The 21,173-nt window shown below is 52.2% G+C and overlaps 2 protein-coding genes across 2 annotated transcripts in view; both read left to right on the forward strand.

Moving 5' to 3' along the window:
• Positions 1-12,895, forward strand: part of CARMIL1 (capping protein regulator and myosin 1 linker 1) — a 190,579-nt gene extending 177,684 nt beyond the window's left edge. Inside the window, exons 35-37 of the mRNA XM_086469109.1 lie at positions 4,879-5,046; positions 7,712-7,846; positions 12,681-12,895. Coding sequence (XP_086325235.1) covers positions 4,879-5,046; positions 7,712-7,846; positions 12,681-12,817 — 440 coding nt within the window. The 3' untranslated portion in view covers positions 12,818-12,895. The remainder of the gene's footprint in view (positions 1-4,878; positions 5,047-7,711; positions 7,847-12,680) is intronic.
• Positions 12,896-20,077: 7,182 nt separating this feature from the next.
• Positions 20,078-21,173, forward strand: part of SCGN (secretagogin, EF-hand calcium binding protein) — a 28,512-nt gene continuing 27,416 nt past the window's right edge. Inside the window, exons 1-2 of the mRNA XM_086469367.1 lie at positions 20,078-20,150; positions 20,749-20,819. Coding sequence (XP_086325493.1) covers positions 20,078-20,150; positions 20,749-20,819 — 144 coding nt within the window. The remainder of the gene's footprint in view (positions 20,151-20,748; positions 20,820-21,173) is intronic.

A 21,173-nucleotide genomic window follows, 5' to 3' on the forward strand; every position in this document is an offset into this window, starting at 1 on the left:
GCCCAAATATCAATGTCAGTCAAGAAGCCGGAATAAAAACTGAGTTTTCACCCGGTGGTACAAAGCGTAATGTTCCTGCCAGCGTTGGAGGGGACTTTGTTTTGCCGGTATGGGCACCGTAGCTTCACACTGTGGCCCTGCAAGTCGTGGCATTTCTAGCGTGCCCACTGAATTGTTTGGCCTACACGTGGTTTTTAACGTACAGATGCTTTAATACTTAAAACCTGTAGAAATACGGTCCCTTAGAGTGGGTAGTTCTGTCTATCCCGGCGTAGTTTTACAGTGCAGGAGGTTTTAGTGACGATCTGATCGCATCCTCCTCCGCGCAGTGTGCTGCTCTAAGCGCGCTCCTGCCCTCAGCGCGGTGGTCGGGAGGCAGCCTCACCCTGCCAGGCTTGCACAGGAGTGGCAGGCGCTCAGCACCTCCGTCCTTCCCTGTGTGGTGTTGAGGAGAGGCTTCGCTTTAGGAGCTGAGACTCCATGAGCGATCAGTAAATCTCTACGGCCCGCCACGCTGTTTCCTGCATCGGTCCCCGAAATCTGCCTCTCTTGAAACGCCGGTGTGGAATTACCACTGTAGGGGACTGACGCATGGCTAGTGTGGCTATTTAGAGGTCGTTCCTTTATGTTTGTATTTCAACTACTAATTTCACTCTAAATCCCTCATTTTTTTCTACAGTTAGCATGTGCTTCTGCTGCTTGTAGCCAAACTCTTCCTTCCTACTCTTCCTGTCGCCGGGTTTCTCTCCCCGCGCTGTCCCTGGCGGTCCGTCCGACTGCCAGCGCCGCGGGGCAGCGGGCGTGTTTGGCGTGGCACGGGGTGGGGGTTCCTGAACGCCCCGGGACAGGCCGATCCCAGCACGAGGCACGCCGAGTTGGGGCTGGAGCCGTAGTGGCCGTGTCCTGAACGTGTCAACACGGCTTACACGTGTGGCTGTGTGACCAGATGCACCCATCGTATGATCCGAGTCGTTTGCCGCACTCGCTGTCTTGATACAGCAAATCGAGATGGGAGCTGCCTGCAAAAGCCTATCCCCACTTTCTTAGTTTAAAAAAAAAAAATCACTTTTTTGCCTAGTCTTATCTTTACAAAGCTTTCTGTCGTAGGAGATCCTGCACTCTTCTCTACACTTTTGTATCCTCTTCTTATAGTAATAAAAATTTGTAGTTTTATTATGGTAAAATAATCCTTTTGTTATCCCTCTGCTTAAGCTTTGGTAGCAGGTAGGACAGTAAAAGGAGGCTGGGTCTTTTACAAGCACGTTGGCTGCGTATCTAAGCTGCTCCCGGCGAATACACAGGTTTGAAGGTCCCTTAGGGTAAATCTGTGATACGACAGCAGTCTTCACACCTTTTCTTTTGAGGCCAGCATGTTAGGAAAGCTATTTTGGAGAACAGAAGACTTAGCCAGAATATCAGCAGGCAAACAAACCCTCTTTCTGTAGAGGTGCTGAGCATCCAGCAGTGCTTGTGGTGGGTAGCTTTAAACGCCTTCCAGTAAGTAAGGTCTGTTTGTTTTCAGAGGAATCCTGTAAATATGTGAGTGCTGCTACTTGTGGAGCTGCAGGTTTATCTAAAATCAGAAGTCATTCTTGCATGTGGGAGAGCGTAAGATCTGTTCAGCAGTCGTATTCAAAATCTAGATCTTTGGAAAAAGACTTTTTGTTTCAAACCTAACCAAGGAATTTTTAAATATGGAGCTGTCTTTGCAGAGAAGGCTGTTTCCAACGAGCACCTTCAGTTTGAACTCCAGTACGTTAGGGGACCTGTCACTTAGGAGCCACAATGTCATCGCAGCTTTGCTAGACCTGTGGCAGTATTAGGTGCAAATCAGCATCGTTTTCTTCCTTCTTAGATCTCTAAGACCTGAAAGAGAAACAAGGAGAGAGAATCCGCCATTTATTACTGTCACTGTCTTCTCTGCCTTATGGCTTCCGAATTAAAGCTTTTTTCCCCCCAAACAGAACCACTGAGTTGTATTAATTACAGACATATTATTAATACGAGAGCTTTTCTCACTCTTTCAGAAACTTGGGAATGACACAACTCCCAGAGAGTCTTTTGACACGGCGATGAGCTCAGAACGACTGGATGGAGGTGGTACAGGTACAGTCCGAGTTTCCTGCTGTAAACTCTTGGTACAAAACGCCTAACCTCAAAAATCTCACTTCCCTCCCCAGACTGTGTGCCTGCCGTTGCTTCAGCAAAATGCGAGCTTGCACTACGTGGAAAGGTTTCGAGACAAGCTCCCTTTTTGCGCTGCGTTGGGCAGCACTTCGCGTCAAGTCAGCTCTAGGGGCGAGCTGGCGGCTCAGCTTTGACTCTTGCGGTCCACGTTGCGCGGGAGGGGGAGTACTTTGGTGCACGTGCCTGCGGGGGATCAGCAAAGGTGAAGCCGAGCCCAGGAGCCAGCAAAAACCTCTTCACACGAAGAAGTGAAACTCCTGACTATATCTGATGACCTAAATTTGACCAACCCACAAGGTTTACAGTAGCCTGTGCCCATACCAGCCCGAGTAGTCCTGGCTTTCAGCTGTTGGAATAGACATCTCATAGCCAACGGCAGCGGGCTCTTCCCAGGGTTTACCCGGCCTGACCGAAGCCAGGGCTGTCTGCAAAGCTTTGGAGGCCCCTGGGCGCTGCACACAGGCACAAAACGACTCTCCCTCGTGTACAAAGTGGTGTCCAGCCTTGCGGTGCTTCCACCTGGTCCCGCTGTGGCCTTCTCAAGCTGCAGTCTTGGGCCCTGACGTGGCGGTGCCTACAGTTTCATCTCAGGATGAGATGAAATTCTGGTCTCTGGGCGTATTTTGGGACTGGGCAGGGAAGGGTTCAAAAGGGATTCGGCCCTGGTGGTTTGTGGGTACCGCATTCGCTGGACCGAAAGGAGCGGGCTGAACTGGGAAGAGCAGGTCTGGTTTCTCAGCAGCGGTGGTGGGTATCCTGCACGTAGGCTTGCCAAAACCTACAGAAGCAAGGCTGAAAAAAACAGGCTGGAGTCAAAATCCAAATATGGCCATCTTCGGTGAGCACTTCAGAAATAGATTTTGAAGTTTTGTACCTTTCTAAAGCTAGTTTTAAAAGAGCATCGCCAGAGCGTGCTGAACTCTTATCGATCAGCGCTTTGAAAACCTGCTTATCTTTTGAGGAGGGCCTTGTGTGCTACATGGGCCTCCTGAAATCATCAAACTGAAGTCAGAGGGGCAAGAATAGTCTGTGCTTGGGGCCTTAGAGTAGCTGGGGGTGTCTGACCCCAATTTTTCTCTGGTCCTTGTCTCTCTGTACGACACATTTCACCCCCACCTCACTACACTGTGCGTGCCCCTTCCTCCTTTTGGCCTCCAGCTGTCAGTTCTTTCTTTACTACTCTTGCTTGAGAGCTCCCCAAGGCTGCTCTTCGCTGTTGCAACTACAGTTTGTCTTTGTTTTGGGTTAATTTATTTTAACTTACTGGGTTCTAGTAATGTTAGCAGGCCTGAGGTTAGGAAGGCAAGAGACTGAATGGAAAATTGCTGGATGTTGCTACAGGAAAACTATCGGTAGTGACGCAGGAGGAGAATAAGGGGGCTTTTGCTCCTTGCTTCTCATGTCTGGATGTTGCCTGCTTTTTTGTGTGCCTGCACACAGAGGTGGAGAAGGTGTCCTGCTGTTCCACGTGCATGCGCGCAGACACCACCTCTCCGTTTGGTGGAGCTGAACTCCAGCTGGGCTGAAAAACAGCTACATAAGCTGGAAAAACTGATTGGAGATTGGCCTGCAACAAACTCTGTCAACACTCCCCTCCCTCCCACTGCCATCGAAACGTCTGTGCTCAGCACTTCTGTAACGAGTGGGATTTCTGGATGGGAATAGCAGGTAGGTAGGTCAAGTCAGCATCTGTGAGCACATACTTGGCTTGACCAAGGACCAAGGCTACCAGTCTGCGTGTCACTTAGTCTGTAATGCCCTTCGGAGAATAACGATGTGACAACGGTTGAAAGTCCCAAGCTACCATGCAAGTTCTGAGATTATCCTTATACTTGCTTGCATATAAGCCTTCAACCTTCTGGAGGCTGCAGAGTAGGAAAGTGGGGCAGGGATTTTTGCTTGTTTCCAACCTAGAGTCTGGCAGGCTTTCTACCAGCTTGCACAGCTAGATATTTTTTTTGCTTGGAAGTCAGTGTAGCTTTATCTGTAAATACCTTGGTCTTTGTTTGGGATAAGTAATAGGTTGATAAACTTGCTAATGTGTGGAAACTGTAATCCATACACAGCGTCACTAGATAAATCGAAATATTATATAAAGAATACTTTGCTCTCGGCTAAGTTTCAAAATCTCCTCTAGAGCTTGCTAAGAGCAACAAATAAAAAGCTGTAGCCTGCTGATCGCACATTTGGGATTTATTTTCTGGGCCAGGATTTCTCTGTTGATCTTGGATACCCAACCTTTTGTCTGCAGAGGCACAAAACAGCCAAAGGCTGCCTTTTCCACTGATCCATCGCTGCTTTCTCAGCAGGTAGGCTGTACCATCTGCTCCCAGAAATATGAAGGAAAAATAAGGTCCAGCCCGCCATCGACCCAAATACATTAAAAAGGGGGAGATGCCATCACCTCTGAGGCAATTGAATTAGGAAGCTTAGCATGTGTAAGAACTAGCGGGTTTAGATGCTTTTCTTGCAGTGATTTTTGAATGAAGTGCTAGGGGTCCTGACATTTCAGAGCAGTGCAGCAGTGATACATGAGCTAATGGTGGTGTTTTCCACACAAGCGTATCTGTGCATGGAGCCATCTGTGTTGCAGGAGACTTTATTTCTTGTGTCTCTTTATTTTAGTGCCTAAACTCCAGCAGACCCTTCCAGAGAGTCGATTTGCCTCGAATAAAGGCGACTCCGTCTCAGCGTCATCAGAAAAAAATTCAAAAGCTGAACCAAAGGCAGAAGCAGGTGCAAAGGCAAGAAGTTCTTCCAATACACCGACCAGCCCGAAACCTCCGCTGCAGTCGGCAAAGCCTAGCCTGGCAGGACGACCCACAGTGCCACAGAAACCACGCTCTGCCTCTCGTACTGGTGAGGAGCTCTTCTGGGCATCCGTTATCCTCAGCTGGGTGCTTCTGAGTGGTGTTTGTGTGGGCTGTGGAGGAGACACCCGTGGCCACATCCTGAACAGAAGTTAGATGTAGAGGGACAGGTTCTTCAGTCCCTTCTTCTTGACTCCCATCCTTCTTTTCCACCTCCTTCTGCCCTGATTCAAATAAAGTTATTAACATGGTTCAATCTGTGATCTGCCGTAGCAGCAGCAGCAGGTTTTGAGTTAGCCTGCTTTCACGGAAGAGGTGAGCATAGAAAGCTGCTTCAGCATCAAAGCCCTGTTGTAGCAGCACTGACATAAAACCCTGTATTTTCTCTAAACACCTGGCTCTAAATGCCAAAGTCCTGGGGGTTTTCTGGCAGGCTGCTCTTAGCCCCTTAAGCAAATGCCTGTTATTTTTCATAATGTGCACAAACTGACTCTCCCTCACTCTCTTTTTCCTTATTTTGCCTTTGTTTCTTTCCTTGTTGCTTTTGACTGGAAACAATTGTGCTTTTATAACCCTTCAGGACTGCCGGTTGAATGACTATTAACTTCTGCTCGGTCCTCACCTCCCGCCCAGATATTGCCTCGAGGTTTCCAATAGCGGGAAATATTTCAGCAGATCTCCCAGACGTTTCTCTGGCTGCTAGTTAATAGGGCAGTGTCACAACCCCCTCTTCCCAAAGCACAGCCACTGCGGTTGAGGGGAATTAAAGGCTAGTTACTGACTGCCCCAGTAGCTATGGCAAATTAATTAATAGCTTATTAATTGCTACTGACTGAAAAATGTGAGCATAGCCTCTGTAAGAGCTTGCAGACTTCTAGGCTTTTCCCATGCTCACTGTTGACCTTAGAAAGATGTCATTTCTGGTGAGGATGAGGAGGCAGAGGGATATTACAGCCTCCTCCCTGCCTTTGATGTGTAATTACTTAGTCTCTGCACTCCAGTGGGTACAGAATCACCTTCAGGTTTTAGATGGCTTTAAATTTCTTTTAATGGCCATTTTAGAAATGGTCGTAAAAGTGAGAGGTGTCGGGTAAGATGCTCACGAAGATGAATACAACAGGAAAGCGTGGCTTATTTGGTGATGCTTAATCTCTAAAGTAGGCAGTGTGTTATCTCAAAATCTTGCTTATCAGGAAGACCTGAGCTGTCTGTTTCTGCCAGCTCCTGTTTCATGCAGAGAGAGCATACTGTGGGTTTAACGCAGAGAGTAATTAGTATTTACTCGCCAGCTCCTCGGGTGACAGTAAAGGCAGCGCTGTCTGTTGCAGTCTAACTTCTATCCTAGTACTTGTAGGAACCTGCACACCCAGGCAACGTGGTGAAGCAGCCAAGCAATAATCCCACTTACCCTCTTGCTCCCGCCGTCGTTTCCAGTGGTGTGGCCAAAGTAACGGTAGCAAATTTTTGCTAAGTAATCTGAGGGCAAAGGAACGCAGCTTGGATGTCCACAAATCAGCAAAGACTGAAACTGGCTCCTCAATAAAGCACGGAACAGCTTTAGTTCAGAAATACATGGCTGTGTTTGCCAAGCACTGTGCTCATCCGTATGTTGGTACCGAGCTTCCCAAAGCAACTGGCCTCACAGGCACATCAAAAGCCTGGAGGAGGTCCAAGAACTGGTTTATCTGTTCAGATCAAGTTGCATTTGGAAGGTCATCGCTTTCTGCTGCTGGAAGTAGAAGGATTGACTCCTTTGAGGTGGCTCCTCAGTAGCGAGATAAATTCCTATTAATTTCCAGCACGCAGCTGAATTAACTCATTGTACAAATCTGCAGTACAGGTGACGCTCCGAGTTCCTCTCTCCTTCTGTCAGTACTGGTGTGTCTTCCTAGTTCCTCTGTTGTGTACATAGGCCGCTCTTTACTCCTTGGGGAGCAAACACACAAGCAGTTTAAGTGCTCTGTTGTAGCTGTTCTTCCCTGCTGCACAAACGCAGGCTGTCTAGTGCAAGACTGAAAAGGGTTCCCTGTGAGGACTGTAAAGGTGGTCGTCAGCTTGCTCCGTGTAACGCACATCCAGCCTCTTAGAGGAACAAGATACCCAGGTGGTTTAAACTGTGGGTTTGAATTGAAGTTCCAGATTTCCTCACAGTCTAGAAGACAAAGTGGGTTTTCTATTTGGAAAGTCTTCGCAGGTGCTATCGTATTGTATACCGGCAATTTATTCCTGGAAGCAGAGAGTTCTGTAGGCCATTTGTGAAATTTGTTTCCCTGGTTCACTTTCGTGCCTTACAGCTGGGAAACAGGACATCTCAGTCGACCGGTTCATTGTGTTGCAGGACAACAAAAACATAAATAGAACAAATATTTGCAAAAATACATCCAAAATGATTTTCAGCTGTTCGTTACAAATCGCATACTTGTGCCTTGCAGGAAATACAGTTGGTCCCAGCGGATTTCTGTTAGTGCTACAAGAGCAGTGCACATTAGAAGTGCTAAAATTAAGATCCTTGCTTCAGCTATTAAAATTCTTTCACCTGGACTGAGGGCCATCGTGCCTTCTCTTGACATAGCGGAGATCCCTGCTTCCCTCTTTCTCTGACACAGATTCAAGTTGTTTCTTGTTCGTGTGTTGTGTCGAGGTTTGGCCCATCGGCTTCGGTGAGCTACAGCACCAATGTAACTTCTCACCCTTTTGTTCATGGTACTCCACAGAGGATGCTCCGGAGTCTCCCTCCGGCCCCAGTTCCCCAAAAGTTGCCCTGCTTCCACCTGTGCTGAAGAAAGTTCCTTCTGATAAAGAAAAGGATGGTCAGAGCAGCCCCTCAGTCAGATCACTGTCTCAAGAAGGTAGGAGTGTTGTTCCAGCATGCTTGTCTCCCGCTAGAACTTGGGTCTGTCATTGTCCCCTGATTTGTTTTCATTTGGAAGGGAAGAGGGTTATTGATTTGGAGGAAAAAAAAGAGCGAGGGAAGTGTGCCTGGTCGCTCCTCATCACCTCCGCTCCTGGGTTGGTGCTCTGTGTTTTCTTCCTTCGATCAAACCAAGTGAAAGATGAATCCCTTGGTATTAATCACGTGGCTGAACAATTAAGGGACTCTCGTGCTGTGCGTGTTATGGTTTAGTTCGGTCTGAATCGAGGTGCCGGTTGGTATCGGTCCCACACAGCCACGGGAAGTGCAGCTCTCTGGATCAGCCCATTTCCAGGGGAGCAGCCACGACTTCGTTCCTTGCAGCCAGCCTGTCGCTCTCTTTGTGCTCCTCCTTTCCGTGGGCTCACTGCACGGGATTGAGTTCTCCTCCTCCTCGGGCAGTGAGTCTCTGTGCCAGGGCAGGGCTCGGTACCTTTTGCGCCCAGCAGTGGGCTGCTGCCGTGTCTTTGCTGCTCTGTGGGCGCTGATTTCTACTTTTGCTGATGCATTTCCTTGCCCGCAGTTGGCTCTCGGGTGAGCTAAGGCTTCCTCTGATGGCGTAGGACGTGTGGAGAAGTAGTCACAGCGGGGTGTTAGCTGGCCCAAATGACAGCGTTTGAAATCAGGGGGGGGAGACCTCTTCCTTCCCGGGGCTCTCCTCAAGAAAGGCACCCAAAGAAATTCCCGTCACTCAGGCTGTGAGGCAAAGGGGTTCCCTCTCACACTCTGCCAGCAGTTTTTCGTAGTGTAGGACGGGGGCAGACAAGTCAAGGGAGGTACGCAGCGCTGGGTTGTGAAGACGTGGTTAACCTCACCGTTGCTGGGCTACGTGCCCTCTCCATCTCCCGGTCATGGGAGGGGACAGATTGGAGAAGCAGGGAATGTGGGATCCTGACAACAACCCGTTGGCGTTACAGCAGCCCCGAACCCAGCAGAGGTTTGACAAGGTTGTGCAGTTTGTGTTGTCAAGTGAGAATAAACGCGAAAATAAACACATTTATTTTTAAAATGGGTTTGCTGTGTGCAAACCCTCACGCAAAAGGGGTCAGACACTGTCCTTTCCTCACTCGGTGCTCCCTTAAGCAGACCTCCACAGACAGCTTGGCCAAACACGGGGTCTTCTAGTTGCCACCGCGTTGCGCTGTACTAATTTATCAATAATAGTTTAGAACGGCCAAAATTGGGTTTCCAGGTCCCTAAAGAGCTGCTATGCTTTGCCTAAAACTTTTTGGGAAAGAGTAAATTCTGTTTCTTTTATTTTTTTATTCTTTTTCAGGTTTTCCTTTTTCTTTATTACTGTTCTGCTTCCTCACTCCGTCGTTCCTCTGTCCTTGCTTTCTGCCGCCTTTCAGGCTAGCTTGCTCAATTTATTTCTGCAACTGGTAAAGCACTGCAAATCTGCGCAAGTTCGTGAACAAAATAATATCTCCTGCTAAAGAAAGCTGCAAATTCGATGATACTTGATTATCAAATCGCTTTGTGTGGATGAGTTTAAGTGCACTTTGTGGGACAGTCTCAAAATACACCTTTTTCCACAGCGTACCTGTAAGATCGGGCTGCAGTTACCGACCTTTGCGAGTCCCTGGGCTAAATTTAAGCGTCTGGCATATTGATTACTGCTCTTTGAACAGTTGATTAAATGCGATGGATGAGTGAAATTATTTCTCTTTCCGTGCGTGGGCCTGCAGAACAGCTTAGGGGTATAAATGAATCCTTTTCCCTGCTAGAGCAAACAGGAGATTGTCAAAAAAGGGATGCAGCTCCTGACGGTGCCAAGCCATCTGGCAGCGTGAAAACCACTTCGGGGCAGTGTTCTACCAGTGCAGAAGAGGAAGCTAATGTGCTTGGGCAGAGGAAGGCGCAGCCGACGTCTGGTTAGAAGTTTTCATTTTTCCTTGAGACGGTGCTCGACAGCTGGCACTAACAATCGCTGAGGAGCGGCGATAGCGAGGAAACCACGGAAGGGCGTGGGTTTGTCGTGGGTTAGGAGAACCACAGAAATCTCACGGGATGCTGATCGGCTCTCTGTCCCCATGGGAAGCTACGTGGCGTGAAAGAATTTCCAGAGGAGAAACGTGTGTGTGGTGTTCCTTCGTGGCAGCACCAGTGACCTGTACCGTAGAGCAGCCCCTCTGCAGCAGAGGGCTCGCTGCCAGCCGTGGTGGCTCGTTGCAGTGACGCTGGCACGCTGCTGGGGCTGCTTGGGGTGCTTCCACACCCGTCCTTTTGAAGACGCGCACTGGAGCGGTTCAAAACACGTTCCAGCCTCAATGTTGTTAGTGCCAGTTTCAGCACTTCACTCGCAAAACCATTTGAGAACTGGGTCAGTCGTTATTTGGACATAGTGCTCTCATTTTCAGCTGCGCAAGCAAACGAAAACCCGCCAAAAGAACCCAAACCCAGCACTGTGCTGCACGCCTAAGCTGCGCTTCCTGAAGAGCAGCTTTGACTTGCAGTGAACACAGTCAGTAGGCTGTAAAAATTGGTTGATCTGTGTGGTTTTAAGATATAAAAGCTCCTGTTCTCGAATGGTGCATGTTTACATGCTTCCCTTTACCTCTTAACTGGTTTGTTTAAACAATGATTCCAAATTACTTTTATTTTTAAGTATTTTAACGACATATTGGACTTAGGCAATGACGTTCACCCACAGGTTTTCTGTTATAAGACATCACGTCTCCCTTCCGTAACACCCTCAGCCCAAAAAGTGTAAAACTAATTTCCTTTTCATATCGTAAAATCAAACTTAGCCCACCCAACCTTGGAACCTCTCCTCCCTGTCCTAACCAATCATTACCTCTTGGTTCATTCTAAGGTACCTCTCTCATAAAGTAAGTTTCAAAAGCTGAGGTGCTGCCGCAGAGCTACGCAGGTCGCCTGCGTATGGTTGCATCGGGGCAAGGGTAAGCTCTTTGGGCAGGAGCCTGCTTGTAGTATGTGGACTTAAACACCACATATATTTTTCAGGCATTTTTGGGGGGCAAACCGTCAGTCTTGATTTATCAGGCCGTAAACTGAAATGGCTGCTGCAGGGCGTCGTCTGGGTTTTGTGTGAAGAGCGGATGGAGGCCAAACAAGGGCCGTGTAATTGCTAGGAGGTACAAGAATGACTCAAGTATTTCCAGGCACCTGCTTCTTTGGAAAGCAGAGGTGTTTGGGAAGGTGGAAATGCCTAAATATGTTTTTACAGAATTCAGGTATCTTAATCCTCTCCAATTCCACTCAATAGCTTTAAAACCCTTTCTCAGAATCCTTTCCTTTTCTTTCCCAACTTGCAAAGCTCGTAGCGAGCACGTAGCTGCTGGCTCTCATTTCCTCTTGTATTTTGGCCAGCACCAGCCTGGAATACAGGTATTTTGGACTCAGGAGAACCATTTGGGTGGCAAACATGCCGTCTGTGCAGAGGTGGGTCTCCACAAGGCACACGCTGGACGTGTCCATTGTGCTTCCATCACGACAGAGGTCCAGGACTGGACGATGTCTGTGCCAAAGGAAAACAGGCCAGAGCTTTCTGTCCCCCCGTTCCACGGCCTGCTGGCATGCACCAGCGCTGCCTGGGGAGCCGTGCTGGCCCCCCAGGGGTGCAGGGAGCATCCCGGCTGAGGCTGCCTCAGCAGCATCGCCTCCCTCGGGGCTCCTGTCTGCATTTTCCACGTTCCTGGCAGACCCTAACACAGCCCGGCACGGTTCAGAATGGCTGGAGAAATGGGTCTGCTGCTTGTCTGGCCCCGCTCTGGCCAGAGCTGTGTGCCGGTGGCAGGGCGGTGAGGCTGATTTTGGGGGGGGGGGGTGAAGTGAGGTGACTTGCCACGAAGTCACCTTTAAGGGCCTTAAAGTGTTTAAAGGTTCATTTTAACGGGAAGTATGAGATTCCCACAGCTATCCGTCCTGGCGTAAGGTCACCCCCGTGGATGGGTGTAACAGCTCTGTCGTCACCATAGCACTTGCAGACCACCGATTAGATCAGAAATCTTAACGAGGTTTTACAACCTCCTTTCCAGTTCATTTCAAAGCTTATAGATTTGGGGAAAACCCTGGCCTTACTGGGGTTTTAGAGTGCTGGGCGAACAAAGCGGGTAGCGTTCGCGTTTAGATGATGGGAAGAGGGTATGTCGTGCTGCTTCCTCCGCTGCAGAGCCCGTGGGCGCAGCTGGAAGACGTGCAGGGTGGGCTCAAAGCCATGGATGTCCCCCCACCAGGGAGCAGGGAGGGTGTCAGCACCTGGCCGTGCTGGTGGGGCAGGGGGCAGCAGTTCAGGTAACTTGGATGCCAAGGTGACCGTCCCGATGGAGGCTGCTGAGTCAAAAGGGAGAATATAGACGCGTCCTGCCAGGGAGACGGGCCTGCCTGGGACATGCCCGGGTCTGGGGGCTGCCCCAGCGAGGAGATCCACCTGAGCGGTCGAGAGCGCATCGTCTGAGATCCAGCCCGGCTGCAAAAGCAAAATGCTGCTCTGGTTTGGAAGCGGTGAGATGAGAAGAAAGCCTCCAGGCCGTTTCTAACTGTAATGTCTGTCTGTGTCGCGGTGACGTGCTGAGTTTCATAGTTCAAGTTTGCCACCCAGCAGGGGAGTAAAGCCTGCTCAGACTCTCTCTCTCCTCTCTCAGCTTTTTCTGGAAGCTTTAACGGACCTACGCTGCTCCCACTTGTGCAGATGAATCCAGTGGGAGCAGGAGCAGGTCCTGTGTGCGTGAATGACTTCTTGTATTATCACTGTTTTTCTTCCTCGCTCTTCTACGATCATCAGTAAGACCTATTTCCATTTTATACAGCTGCAAAAAGAAGCCCTGGGCAGCAGTCCCACGAGTTCCAGGAACTGAAGCAGAGGTCCTTAAGTAAAGACGGCCATCAGGGAAGCAAGTCCAGTGACTCTGGCGAAGAAGCAGACAAAGATTTTATTTTCGTGTAGCGATCAGTACGAGTGCTTCGTTGGCGCAGGAGCTTTTTCTAACAATCAGGGTACAGCCATCAACAGCCCTTCCCGCCAGCTGCTCTCTCAGCACGGGTCCATTTCCATGCGGAAAACCCGATCTTCCAGTCGTGATTTCCAGCGCGCTCCCTTGGCATCGATCCGGTCCTTAACTTCTGTCCTGTACAACGCAGGCGCTCCTTCCCATGCCTTTGCTCGAGCCAGCGGTTCTGTCGTGCATCCTACTTGAATTTCTCTGAAGCAGCTACGAGGAGTGCCCTGCGTTGGGGCGTTTAGGCAGCGAAGCGACTTAACTGGACACTGTCTTACACTAATACACTGTACAGCAGGTAATGTGTTGTACTGCTGAATGTAAATGTGTCAGATCTGCACGTGACTTACCTATAAATATATTCTTGCGGTATGCAATTGCACATTGTAATTATATTCAGAGAGCACACTAATAAAATAATTTGTATAGATTATATATATTAAAATGCTTGGGTATGGTTTTTACATTCTCCCCTAGGGAGCTTCTTTCTTCCTGTTCTCGTACTGTACATAAAGCTCCAACGCTTCCATTTGTGTCCCGTCAGAAAGCACAACAGAGGAGGGTTTGGATGACGTATATAATCATGGTATGCTTCCACATTCGTATATTAATGTATATAGTTGATTGGAATGAGGGCAATTGAAATTTTATTAATATTGGTGTTTTCTAGAGGCCTTCCTCAGTTCTGTCTGCATATTAGCTTCCTTTCAACGTGGAAATGAAACGAGACAAATAGTCCGGCATCTGTAAAAACATTTCAGCTTTCGAAGGAGGGAGTGCAAATTTCACAGCTACCCACTTACGTTGCAGGTTGAAGGGATTTTATTCATATGTATATTTGTAACAATAAAAAACGATTTTACAACTGGAATACTGGTCTTTGTTTTTACGGCACCGTTCGTGGTCTGGCAGTGTCTGCTCTGTGAACGACGGCACTGTGTCAGGGAGACGAAGCCTGCGCTTAAGACAAAACCCACGTAATCTTCTTCTGCTCCGAGTAAAATGTTCCTGCTGAAAGGGACACGTGCACGTCGTCTTGTAAAACTGCTGAAAGAAGACCTCTTTGCTAGTCTCCTCCCTTGGGATCTTCAGCAAAGCCGCCCTCACGTGAGCCAGAAGCACCCGCTATCCAAATCCTCTGGTTTGATTCCCATTGTTTTGGTAACTCTCTTCCAAAATCAGTTTCCCCAGCCCTGCTGTGGCTTCCTGCCTGGGTAGAAATGCTCAGATACGTCAAATGACCTTCTGTCTGATCCCTGCTCCCGTACCTGCCGTTGCCACTTCTCCTACTGCAGCAGAAAGGGTTGCTAGGTGGGGGAACAGTAGCCTTTTACACCAGAACGTTTTGGGAGCACTTTGTAGAGGTTTTCCTCTCAAAAAAGTAGGCTACGGGGCTGTGGGAAGGAGGCCCTGAAGGCTGGGGGTTCATACCTGAGGTTGGCACTGTCTTGAAATCCTTCACTCGTCTAAAATCAGTAAGGGAAAGTTCTTTGTTTGCACATAAGTATATTCTGGATTTATTGGGCATCAGTGAGCTTGAAAGACAAATGGCGAAGGAAAACTTGAGATGCTTGTGTTAGAAAGGAGAAATAATCCAGTCATATATAAGCTGCCATCTTTATTCCCATAGGACCCGGAAAAGACAACTGTCTTGAGAAGTGTAAGGATCAAGAAGCGTTGCCTGATTTGTTGGTTTTGTGGATTTAAGAAAATTAACAGCAAGGTTTATGGTATTAATTAAAAAAAATAAAAGAAAAGGGACTTAACTTCCAACTGCTGAGAATTTCTCTTACTTGTTCTTGGCGTCCCCCTCACCAGCCATCTGAGGCACTGTGCTGGTCCCGCTGTGAGAAATCACAGCAACAGCGTGCGCCCGTCACCCTGGCATCGCTAAACCACACAGGGATGTCGGCGGTGCTGTAGAGAAACTGTGTTGGTGCTGATAAACGCAAGAAGAAAAAGCTGTAGTGCTGTAACAGCTGTCTGCTGGAGTACAAGGCTTTCACGAGGCAGCAGTGTTTTTCCGTACTGGTGACAGAAAGCCTTTCCAGTCTTTATTCTGGCCACCAGTGTGTGGTGGGCGGGCTGAGCAGCGCAGAAACGGCTTCAGGGGAGTGCTAGTGCTTTAATTGGGAGGTTTGGGGGGTCACGGCTCTGGGGGCCGGGGGAGATGCTGCCTCTCCACCAGCTGCTGGCCCTCTGAAGCCGACGCGTGGCTGGGGGAACCCTCCTCCTTTCTCTTGTTGCCTCCCTGCAGGTGCTCTGTGGTGGGTCCCCTGTGCTCCTTGCCTGGTCCGGGCAGAGCCCAGAAGCCACGTTCAGCTGCTTTGGTTGGATGCCAATGGCAGAGATTCCCTGGAGCTCCTGGGAGCCTGAACCAGCTCGTCTTACCACTGGAAAAAAAATGCTCCTACTTATTCTCCCAGGGCATCCATATCGTCCTTGGGCAGCACCGTTGCTCTGCGTTCCTCCCCGTCCCACACCAGGCACGGCCTGAGCGCCTCCAGCCCTGCTGGTGGGAGCAGAGGTTGGTATGGGAGGAGAGGTGGCTTGTGCCCGAGCACACTGCTGGCCACTTTCTTGCAGCCAAGGGCATCTCTGCAACACTGTGCCGCCTGGTCTGGCTGCTCGGAAAGGGCTCACAGGGTCCAGCTGGGGTCCTGGCCACCATGATGGTTGGGTCATGGCCACCATGATGGTTGGGTCCTGGCCACCATGATGGTTGGGTCATGGCCACCAGGATGGTTCGGTCCTGGGGCCGTGGCTGCTCTGGGGCAGCGGCGTGTGGCATTCGCTGTGTTCGGAGGTGATGGCGAGGGGGTGGCAGCATCTAGGGTGACGGCGAGGTCCTCTACATCCCTGCATGCACGCACGGCCAGGTACTGTACGACTAAATTGGAGCGAAGAACCCAGCTCACCCGGTTAGAAATGCTGCCCTGGAAGAGGCCACCAGCATCCCTGGTCAGAGCTGCGCCTACCTGGCCCAGCCTTGGGGGGAAAAAGGGATGGGAAGCTCTCTTGGAGGGAGCTGCCCTGCCCTTTTCTGCTCCTAAAGCTGGTTGCCAGGGTTTGCCGTTGAATTTTCACCCATGATGTACGTAGTGGGAGCACCTCCCTGTCTGAGACGTGCTTATTAATTGCTTAGTGTGGAGATGATTTCTCTCTCCTGATGCATAGAAAAAAAAAAGCTACTGAGAAACATTTTCTAAGAAAATACCCGAAAGCTCTGGCCCGGTTTGAAATGCTGCTTTCTGGTGGTCATGAGAGCACTGTGCTGCTTTCCCCGCACTCAGGGATGCTGATGCTGGGTGAGCTGTGCCCGAATCCCACCTCTGGAGGTTATACTGTGCTCTGGGGGGAGCTTTCAGGTAGCAACAGTGTCCTTGGCTTCTCCTGGAGCTGTGGCCCGAAGGGTCTCTAGCAAATACAGCAGCGGGTGAGTACCAGGGGTTATCATTTAATGCCAGGCTCATGCTGATCAGGCCTGGAAAGCAGAGATCATAGGAAAACCTGCAGGCACCTTCCCAGCTTCTCATCGCTGTGCCCATCGTCCCGCAGTCCCTCATCCCTCTTCCCAGCGTGAGCATCTCGCCAGTGCCACAGCAAGAAACTCTCCACCAGAGCCTCCACCAGTGTCCGACGTTTCCAACCCCATCGTTGGCTGGGGGGACTTCCCCGGGGGGGCAAGAGGGGGATGCTCATTTTTGGTCCTCGGGCCGCGACTGTGCCTCGCTTCAGCAGGCGCTGCCGACAGCTGGCGCCTTAAAACGCTTCTCTGGTCATTGCACGTGGAAATTTTCTCTTCCCTTTGTGAAACTGAGATTTCCCTGGTTCTGAAGGGCAGTTTTCCAGCCTTTGGGATTTGCCAGCAGCGTCGAGGCTTCAGTGGATTTGGCAGTGGGACTCCTGCCATCTCATGCTCCCCTCCCATGTGCCATCCTGATCCCTTGAGTCACAGAAATGGGGTTAAAACTGTCTGGAGCACCTCGGGTGAAGGCACTGGGACACAGGCTTGTCCTCACAGGCTGCTCCTCATCCTGGCACATGGCTGGGCTGTAACAAGGGCAGAAGGGCCGTGGGGTGTTGAAGGCAGTAATTCATCTCGGAGGCGGTGGTTTGTTTTAGTCGTTTACTTTGGCTATTTATTTATTTGGGGTTATTTTGAGAATTGCTGAAACGCTCCTGGGTTGTCCTTCGGAGGCTCTGAGAGGGGGAGCGAAGCGGTGCCAGCTTCGGCGGGGGCTCCTGGCAAAGGACGTGGAGCCACGTGCCATGTGCTGTTGGGAGCTCCCCGGCGGGGTTTGGGTGTTCGGGGACCCGGGAGCAGTGATGTGAACCAGGCGAAGAGACGCAGAAGTGAGGTCTCACGGCGAGCTGCAGGGGCAGGGAGACAGGTCAAGAGGTGTGAAAGCTGGTGGCAAGGCCCTAGAAAGCAGCCTGGGGTGGCAGCCGCATCCAAGCAGCCCTTGGGGACGCGAGACATGCCAGAGGCTCCGGGGTCACCCGTGGGGAGGGGGAATCCCAGCTGGTGAGGAGAGGCCAGTGCCGAGTGAGCGCAGAGCTCCTGCCTCTGGCGTGAGGCTTGGAGGAAGAGGATCAGCTTCAGCCTCTGCCAGCTGAAATGAAATCTCTTAAACACAAGTGACTCTGTGTTCAGGACAGAGCTGCCGGTTCTCCGTCAGCACGGAGCCGGGGACAAGCTGGTCCTTGGGATGAGGCGCTGGCCTGGGTGGGAACGGGGACCGTGGCCCTTGCCCTGTCCTGGGCAGCCTGTGGCCAGTCCCTTCGCCTCGCCACAGCTGGGCTTCAAAAAGAGAGATAGCGAACTGTGAGTCTCTGTGCATCAGATGAGGGGGGAAATGCATTTTTTTGGAAGGGTCTTTACAAGGGCTGTGCAGTCGCAAGACTCAATTTCTTATGCCGTATCCCGCAGCCAACTGAAGAGGCTCCTGCTGAGGTCAGAAGAGTCTCTCCCCGACATGAAAGCCACTCTGGCTTGGACACCCCTACGTCAGCTGTCCTGGGGCTTTATTAGATGCGGGTTTCGAGCGCCCACGTTTGAGAAGCCTTTGTGGGAGAGTGGAGATGCTGCCATGGTCCTTTCCAAGCCCTGTGGCTCAGTCTTCTCTCCATCACCACTGGGCTGGTGCCACTTTGGCAATTCCCAACGAGCTCTGCCAGCTGACCCCAGCCCCGACCCTTCAGAGCCTGTTTTTTTCTGCTTTTCCAGTAAGTTGAACTGAAGAGAAGAAAAGCTGCGTGGGAGAGCAAGCATTTTAATTAGATTGATACCAGCCAGAGAAGGCAGGAGAGGGGCTGCTAGCCTGGGAAATCCAATTTGGTTTCGCTGAATGGAGCAGTAAAGTTAACTCTCTAATCTCTGCTCAGCATCACTCCAGGGGTGCCTCCTTCCATTCCTGCTTGTGTAGGTGGGTAACACCCAACGGTGGGTAGAGGAGAGCCTGCGGAGGCTCTACAGCCCCCACTTTATTTGGACAACATTAAATTCTAGCAGAAAACTAGCCCCTGGTTGGCTAGCATCAAGCAGCATGTGGCTGGGGAAAACGTCGGCTTTTCCTTTGGGAAATCTCCTCTTAGATCTGATGGCTTGAGTCCTGGCCCCTCCTTTCCAGCACCATCCTGGTGGGAAGGGGTTGGCTGCTCCCTTGTAGCACTCAAGGGATTCCCCATTGCTGGTCCAAAACGGAGCAGAGGACAGAAGGCTGATGCCTCCCAGTTTGGAGCGTGGCAGGGGGAAGGCTGGAAAAATCTGATGTTGGTGGGAATCTGTGGATGGGAACATCTGTGGGATGGTTGTCCTCGTCATCATAGGATCATGGAATGGTTTGGGTTGGAAGGGACCTTAAAGACCATCTAGTCCCAACCCCCTGCCATGGGCAGGGACACCTCCCACCAGACCAGGTCGCTCCCAGCCCCATCCAGCCTGGCCTTGAGCACTGCCAGGGAGGGGGCAGCCACAGCTCCTCTGGGCAGCCTGTGCCAGGGCCTCACCGCCCTCACAGGGAAGAATTTCTTCCCAAGATCTCACCTCAATCTCCCCTCTTTCAGTGTGAAACCATCACCCCTCGTCCCATCACTGCCCTCCCTGATCAAGAGTCCCTCCCCACCTTTCCTGTAGCCCCCTTTCGGCACTGGAAGGCTGCTGTAAGCTCTCCCCAGAATACCAATATCAGCCATTATCAGCACTGAGACCTCCAACCCCCAGGTTTCTTCTCGTGATGAGCATTACAGGAGGGAGAGGGTGTAGATTTCCATCCGTCTTCTTTCTGTGGCCCTTCACTCCTGCCAGGGACCCCCTCCCGATGGCTGGTGGGGTCCCCGCCTGCCGCTGCTTTGTGTCGTAAACCGAGGATGAGTTGACAAGTTTTAGCAAACTACTTTTTTTCTCCTTCCCCCGCCGCAAACGCTACTACTTCTCTGAATTCCTGCGGTTCCCTCCAGCGCTTCTCCCATCGTTTGGGGACTTTTGGAACCTTAAGGGTTGGGGGCTGAGGGGTGCAGGGCTCCCCCGAAGCGCTGCCTGCGGGGGCGGCAGTGGCTCCAGCCCACCCGGGGGTGCTGAGGGCCGGCCTGCCGAAACCCCTGCCCGAGCGCACCCTCCTTTAGACCCGGGCCTTGCTCCCTGCCCCCTCGCCCCCCCCCCCCCCCCCCCCCCACCGGGCCGCCCCCGGGGCGGAGCCGCCGCCTTCAAAGCCGGGGCCGCCGGTGGGACGCGGGCACAGCCTGCGCGGGGCTGCGCGGGGGCTGAGAGGGGCTGAGAGGGGCTGCGCGGGGGCTGCGCGGGGGCTGAGAGGGGGCTGAGAGGGGCTGCGCGGGGGCTGCGCGGGGGCTGAGAGGGGCTGAGAGGGGCTGCGCGGGGGCTGCGCGGGGGCTGAGAGGGGGCTGAGAGGGGCTGCGCGGGGGCTGAGAGGGGGTTGAGAGGGGGCTGCGCGGGGGCTGCTCAGGGCTGCACGGGGGCTGCGCGGGGGCTGCGCGGGGCTTCGCGGAGGCTGCGCGGGGGCTGAAAGGGGTTGAGAGGGGCTGCGCGGGTGCTGCGCGGGGCTGCGCGGGGGCTGAGAGGAGCTGCGCGGGGGCTGCGCGGGGCTGCGCGGGGCTGCGCGGGGGCTGCGAGGAGCTGCGCGGGGCTGCGCGGAGACTACGCAGGGGCTGCGCGGGGGCTGCGCGGGGCAGGCGCCGGCGGCAGCACCATGGAGAGCGGCACCGCGGGTCGCCCGGACGCCGCCGCCTTCCTCGGCGCCTGGCGACGCTTCGACGCCGACGGCAAGTGGGGGACAAGGGGGACAAAGGGGAGGGGGACACGGGGACACGCGTGGGGAGGGGGGGTGGCCGCCTGGGTGGGTGCCGCTTCGAGGGTGCCCAGGAGGGTGGGTGCTGCGTGAGGGGGTGGGTGCCTGTCTGGGTGCGGGGTGGGGTGCCCGGGCTGTTGGGCGCGTGGGTGGGTGCCTGCACGAGTGGGTGCTTCAACCCACCACGGGGTCCTGCAGGTGGTCCAGAGCCCCCCCCCTTCCCCCTCCTCATGCCCTGATAGCGGGTCTGAAAATCCCCCTTTTCACAGTTTTTTTTGCCTCTTCATCACCTCCCCGTTCCCTCTTGTGGTCCCAGTTGGTGGGTTGGGGTTTTTTTCCTGAAAAGTTTTCTGGAAGGAAACCCCCCCCCAGGGAGCTCCGCAACGCTGCGCCCAGCACCCCCATAGGCGTGAACTAATCCAACCGAATAGAAAACCCCCCGAAGGGGCAGGCGAGGCCCCCAGCTGAGACCCCCACCACGCAGCCACGGGCTCCCTGCACGCAGCCCATGACATGGCTCCCCGAACTCAGGCAGTGCCCCCTGACCTTGGACATATTTGACTTTTATTTAGACAACGGTTACATAGAAGGGAAGGAGCTCGATGATTTTTTTCACCACCTCCTGGAGAAACTGGGGCCAGAAGTAAGTACTGTTCGTTGTGCATCGAGTCCGAGCTCCCTTAGCCATCCCCCAGGTAAAGAGCTGTTCTCTTGGTGGCCAGGTGGCATTTAAGCAGGTGTGACAACAAGTGTGATCACCTGGGAAGTCCGATCGGTGGTTTTCGGTCCAACAGCTGCTGTCACGGTGAGGCTGCCACCAGCACTGGCTGAAGGGGCTGGTGGCAGCGTGGAGAGAAAGTCATTTGCTGCCGTTGAGTAGAAACAAATGAAAAAGCAGCAGCACACGGTCTGGCAGGGCGAGGGGGAGGATGACAGGGTCAATTTATTCCAGTGAGTGCTGATTAGTTTTGTTAATATGGCCGGTTTCGTCCCAAGG

This window comes from Leptosomus discolor, chromosome 8 (assembly GCF_034619465.1).
Source record: "Leptosomus discolor isolate bLepDis1 chromosome 8, bLepDis1.hap2, whole genome shotgun sequence".
Lineage (NCBI taxonomy): Eukaryota > Metazoa > Chordata > Aves > Leptosomiformes > Leptosomidae > Leptosomus > Leptosomus discolor.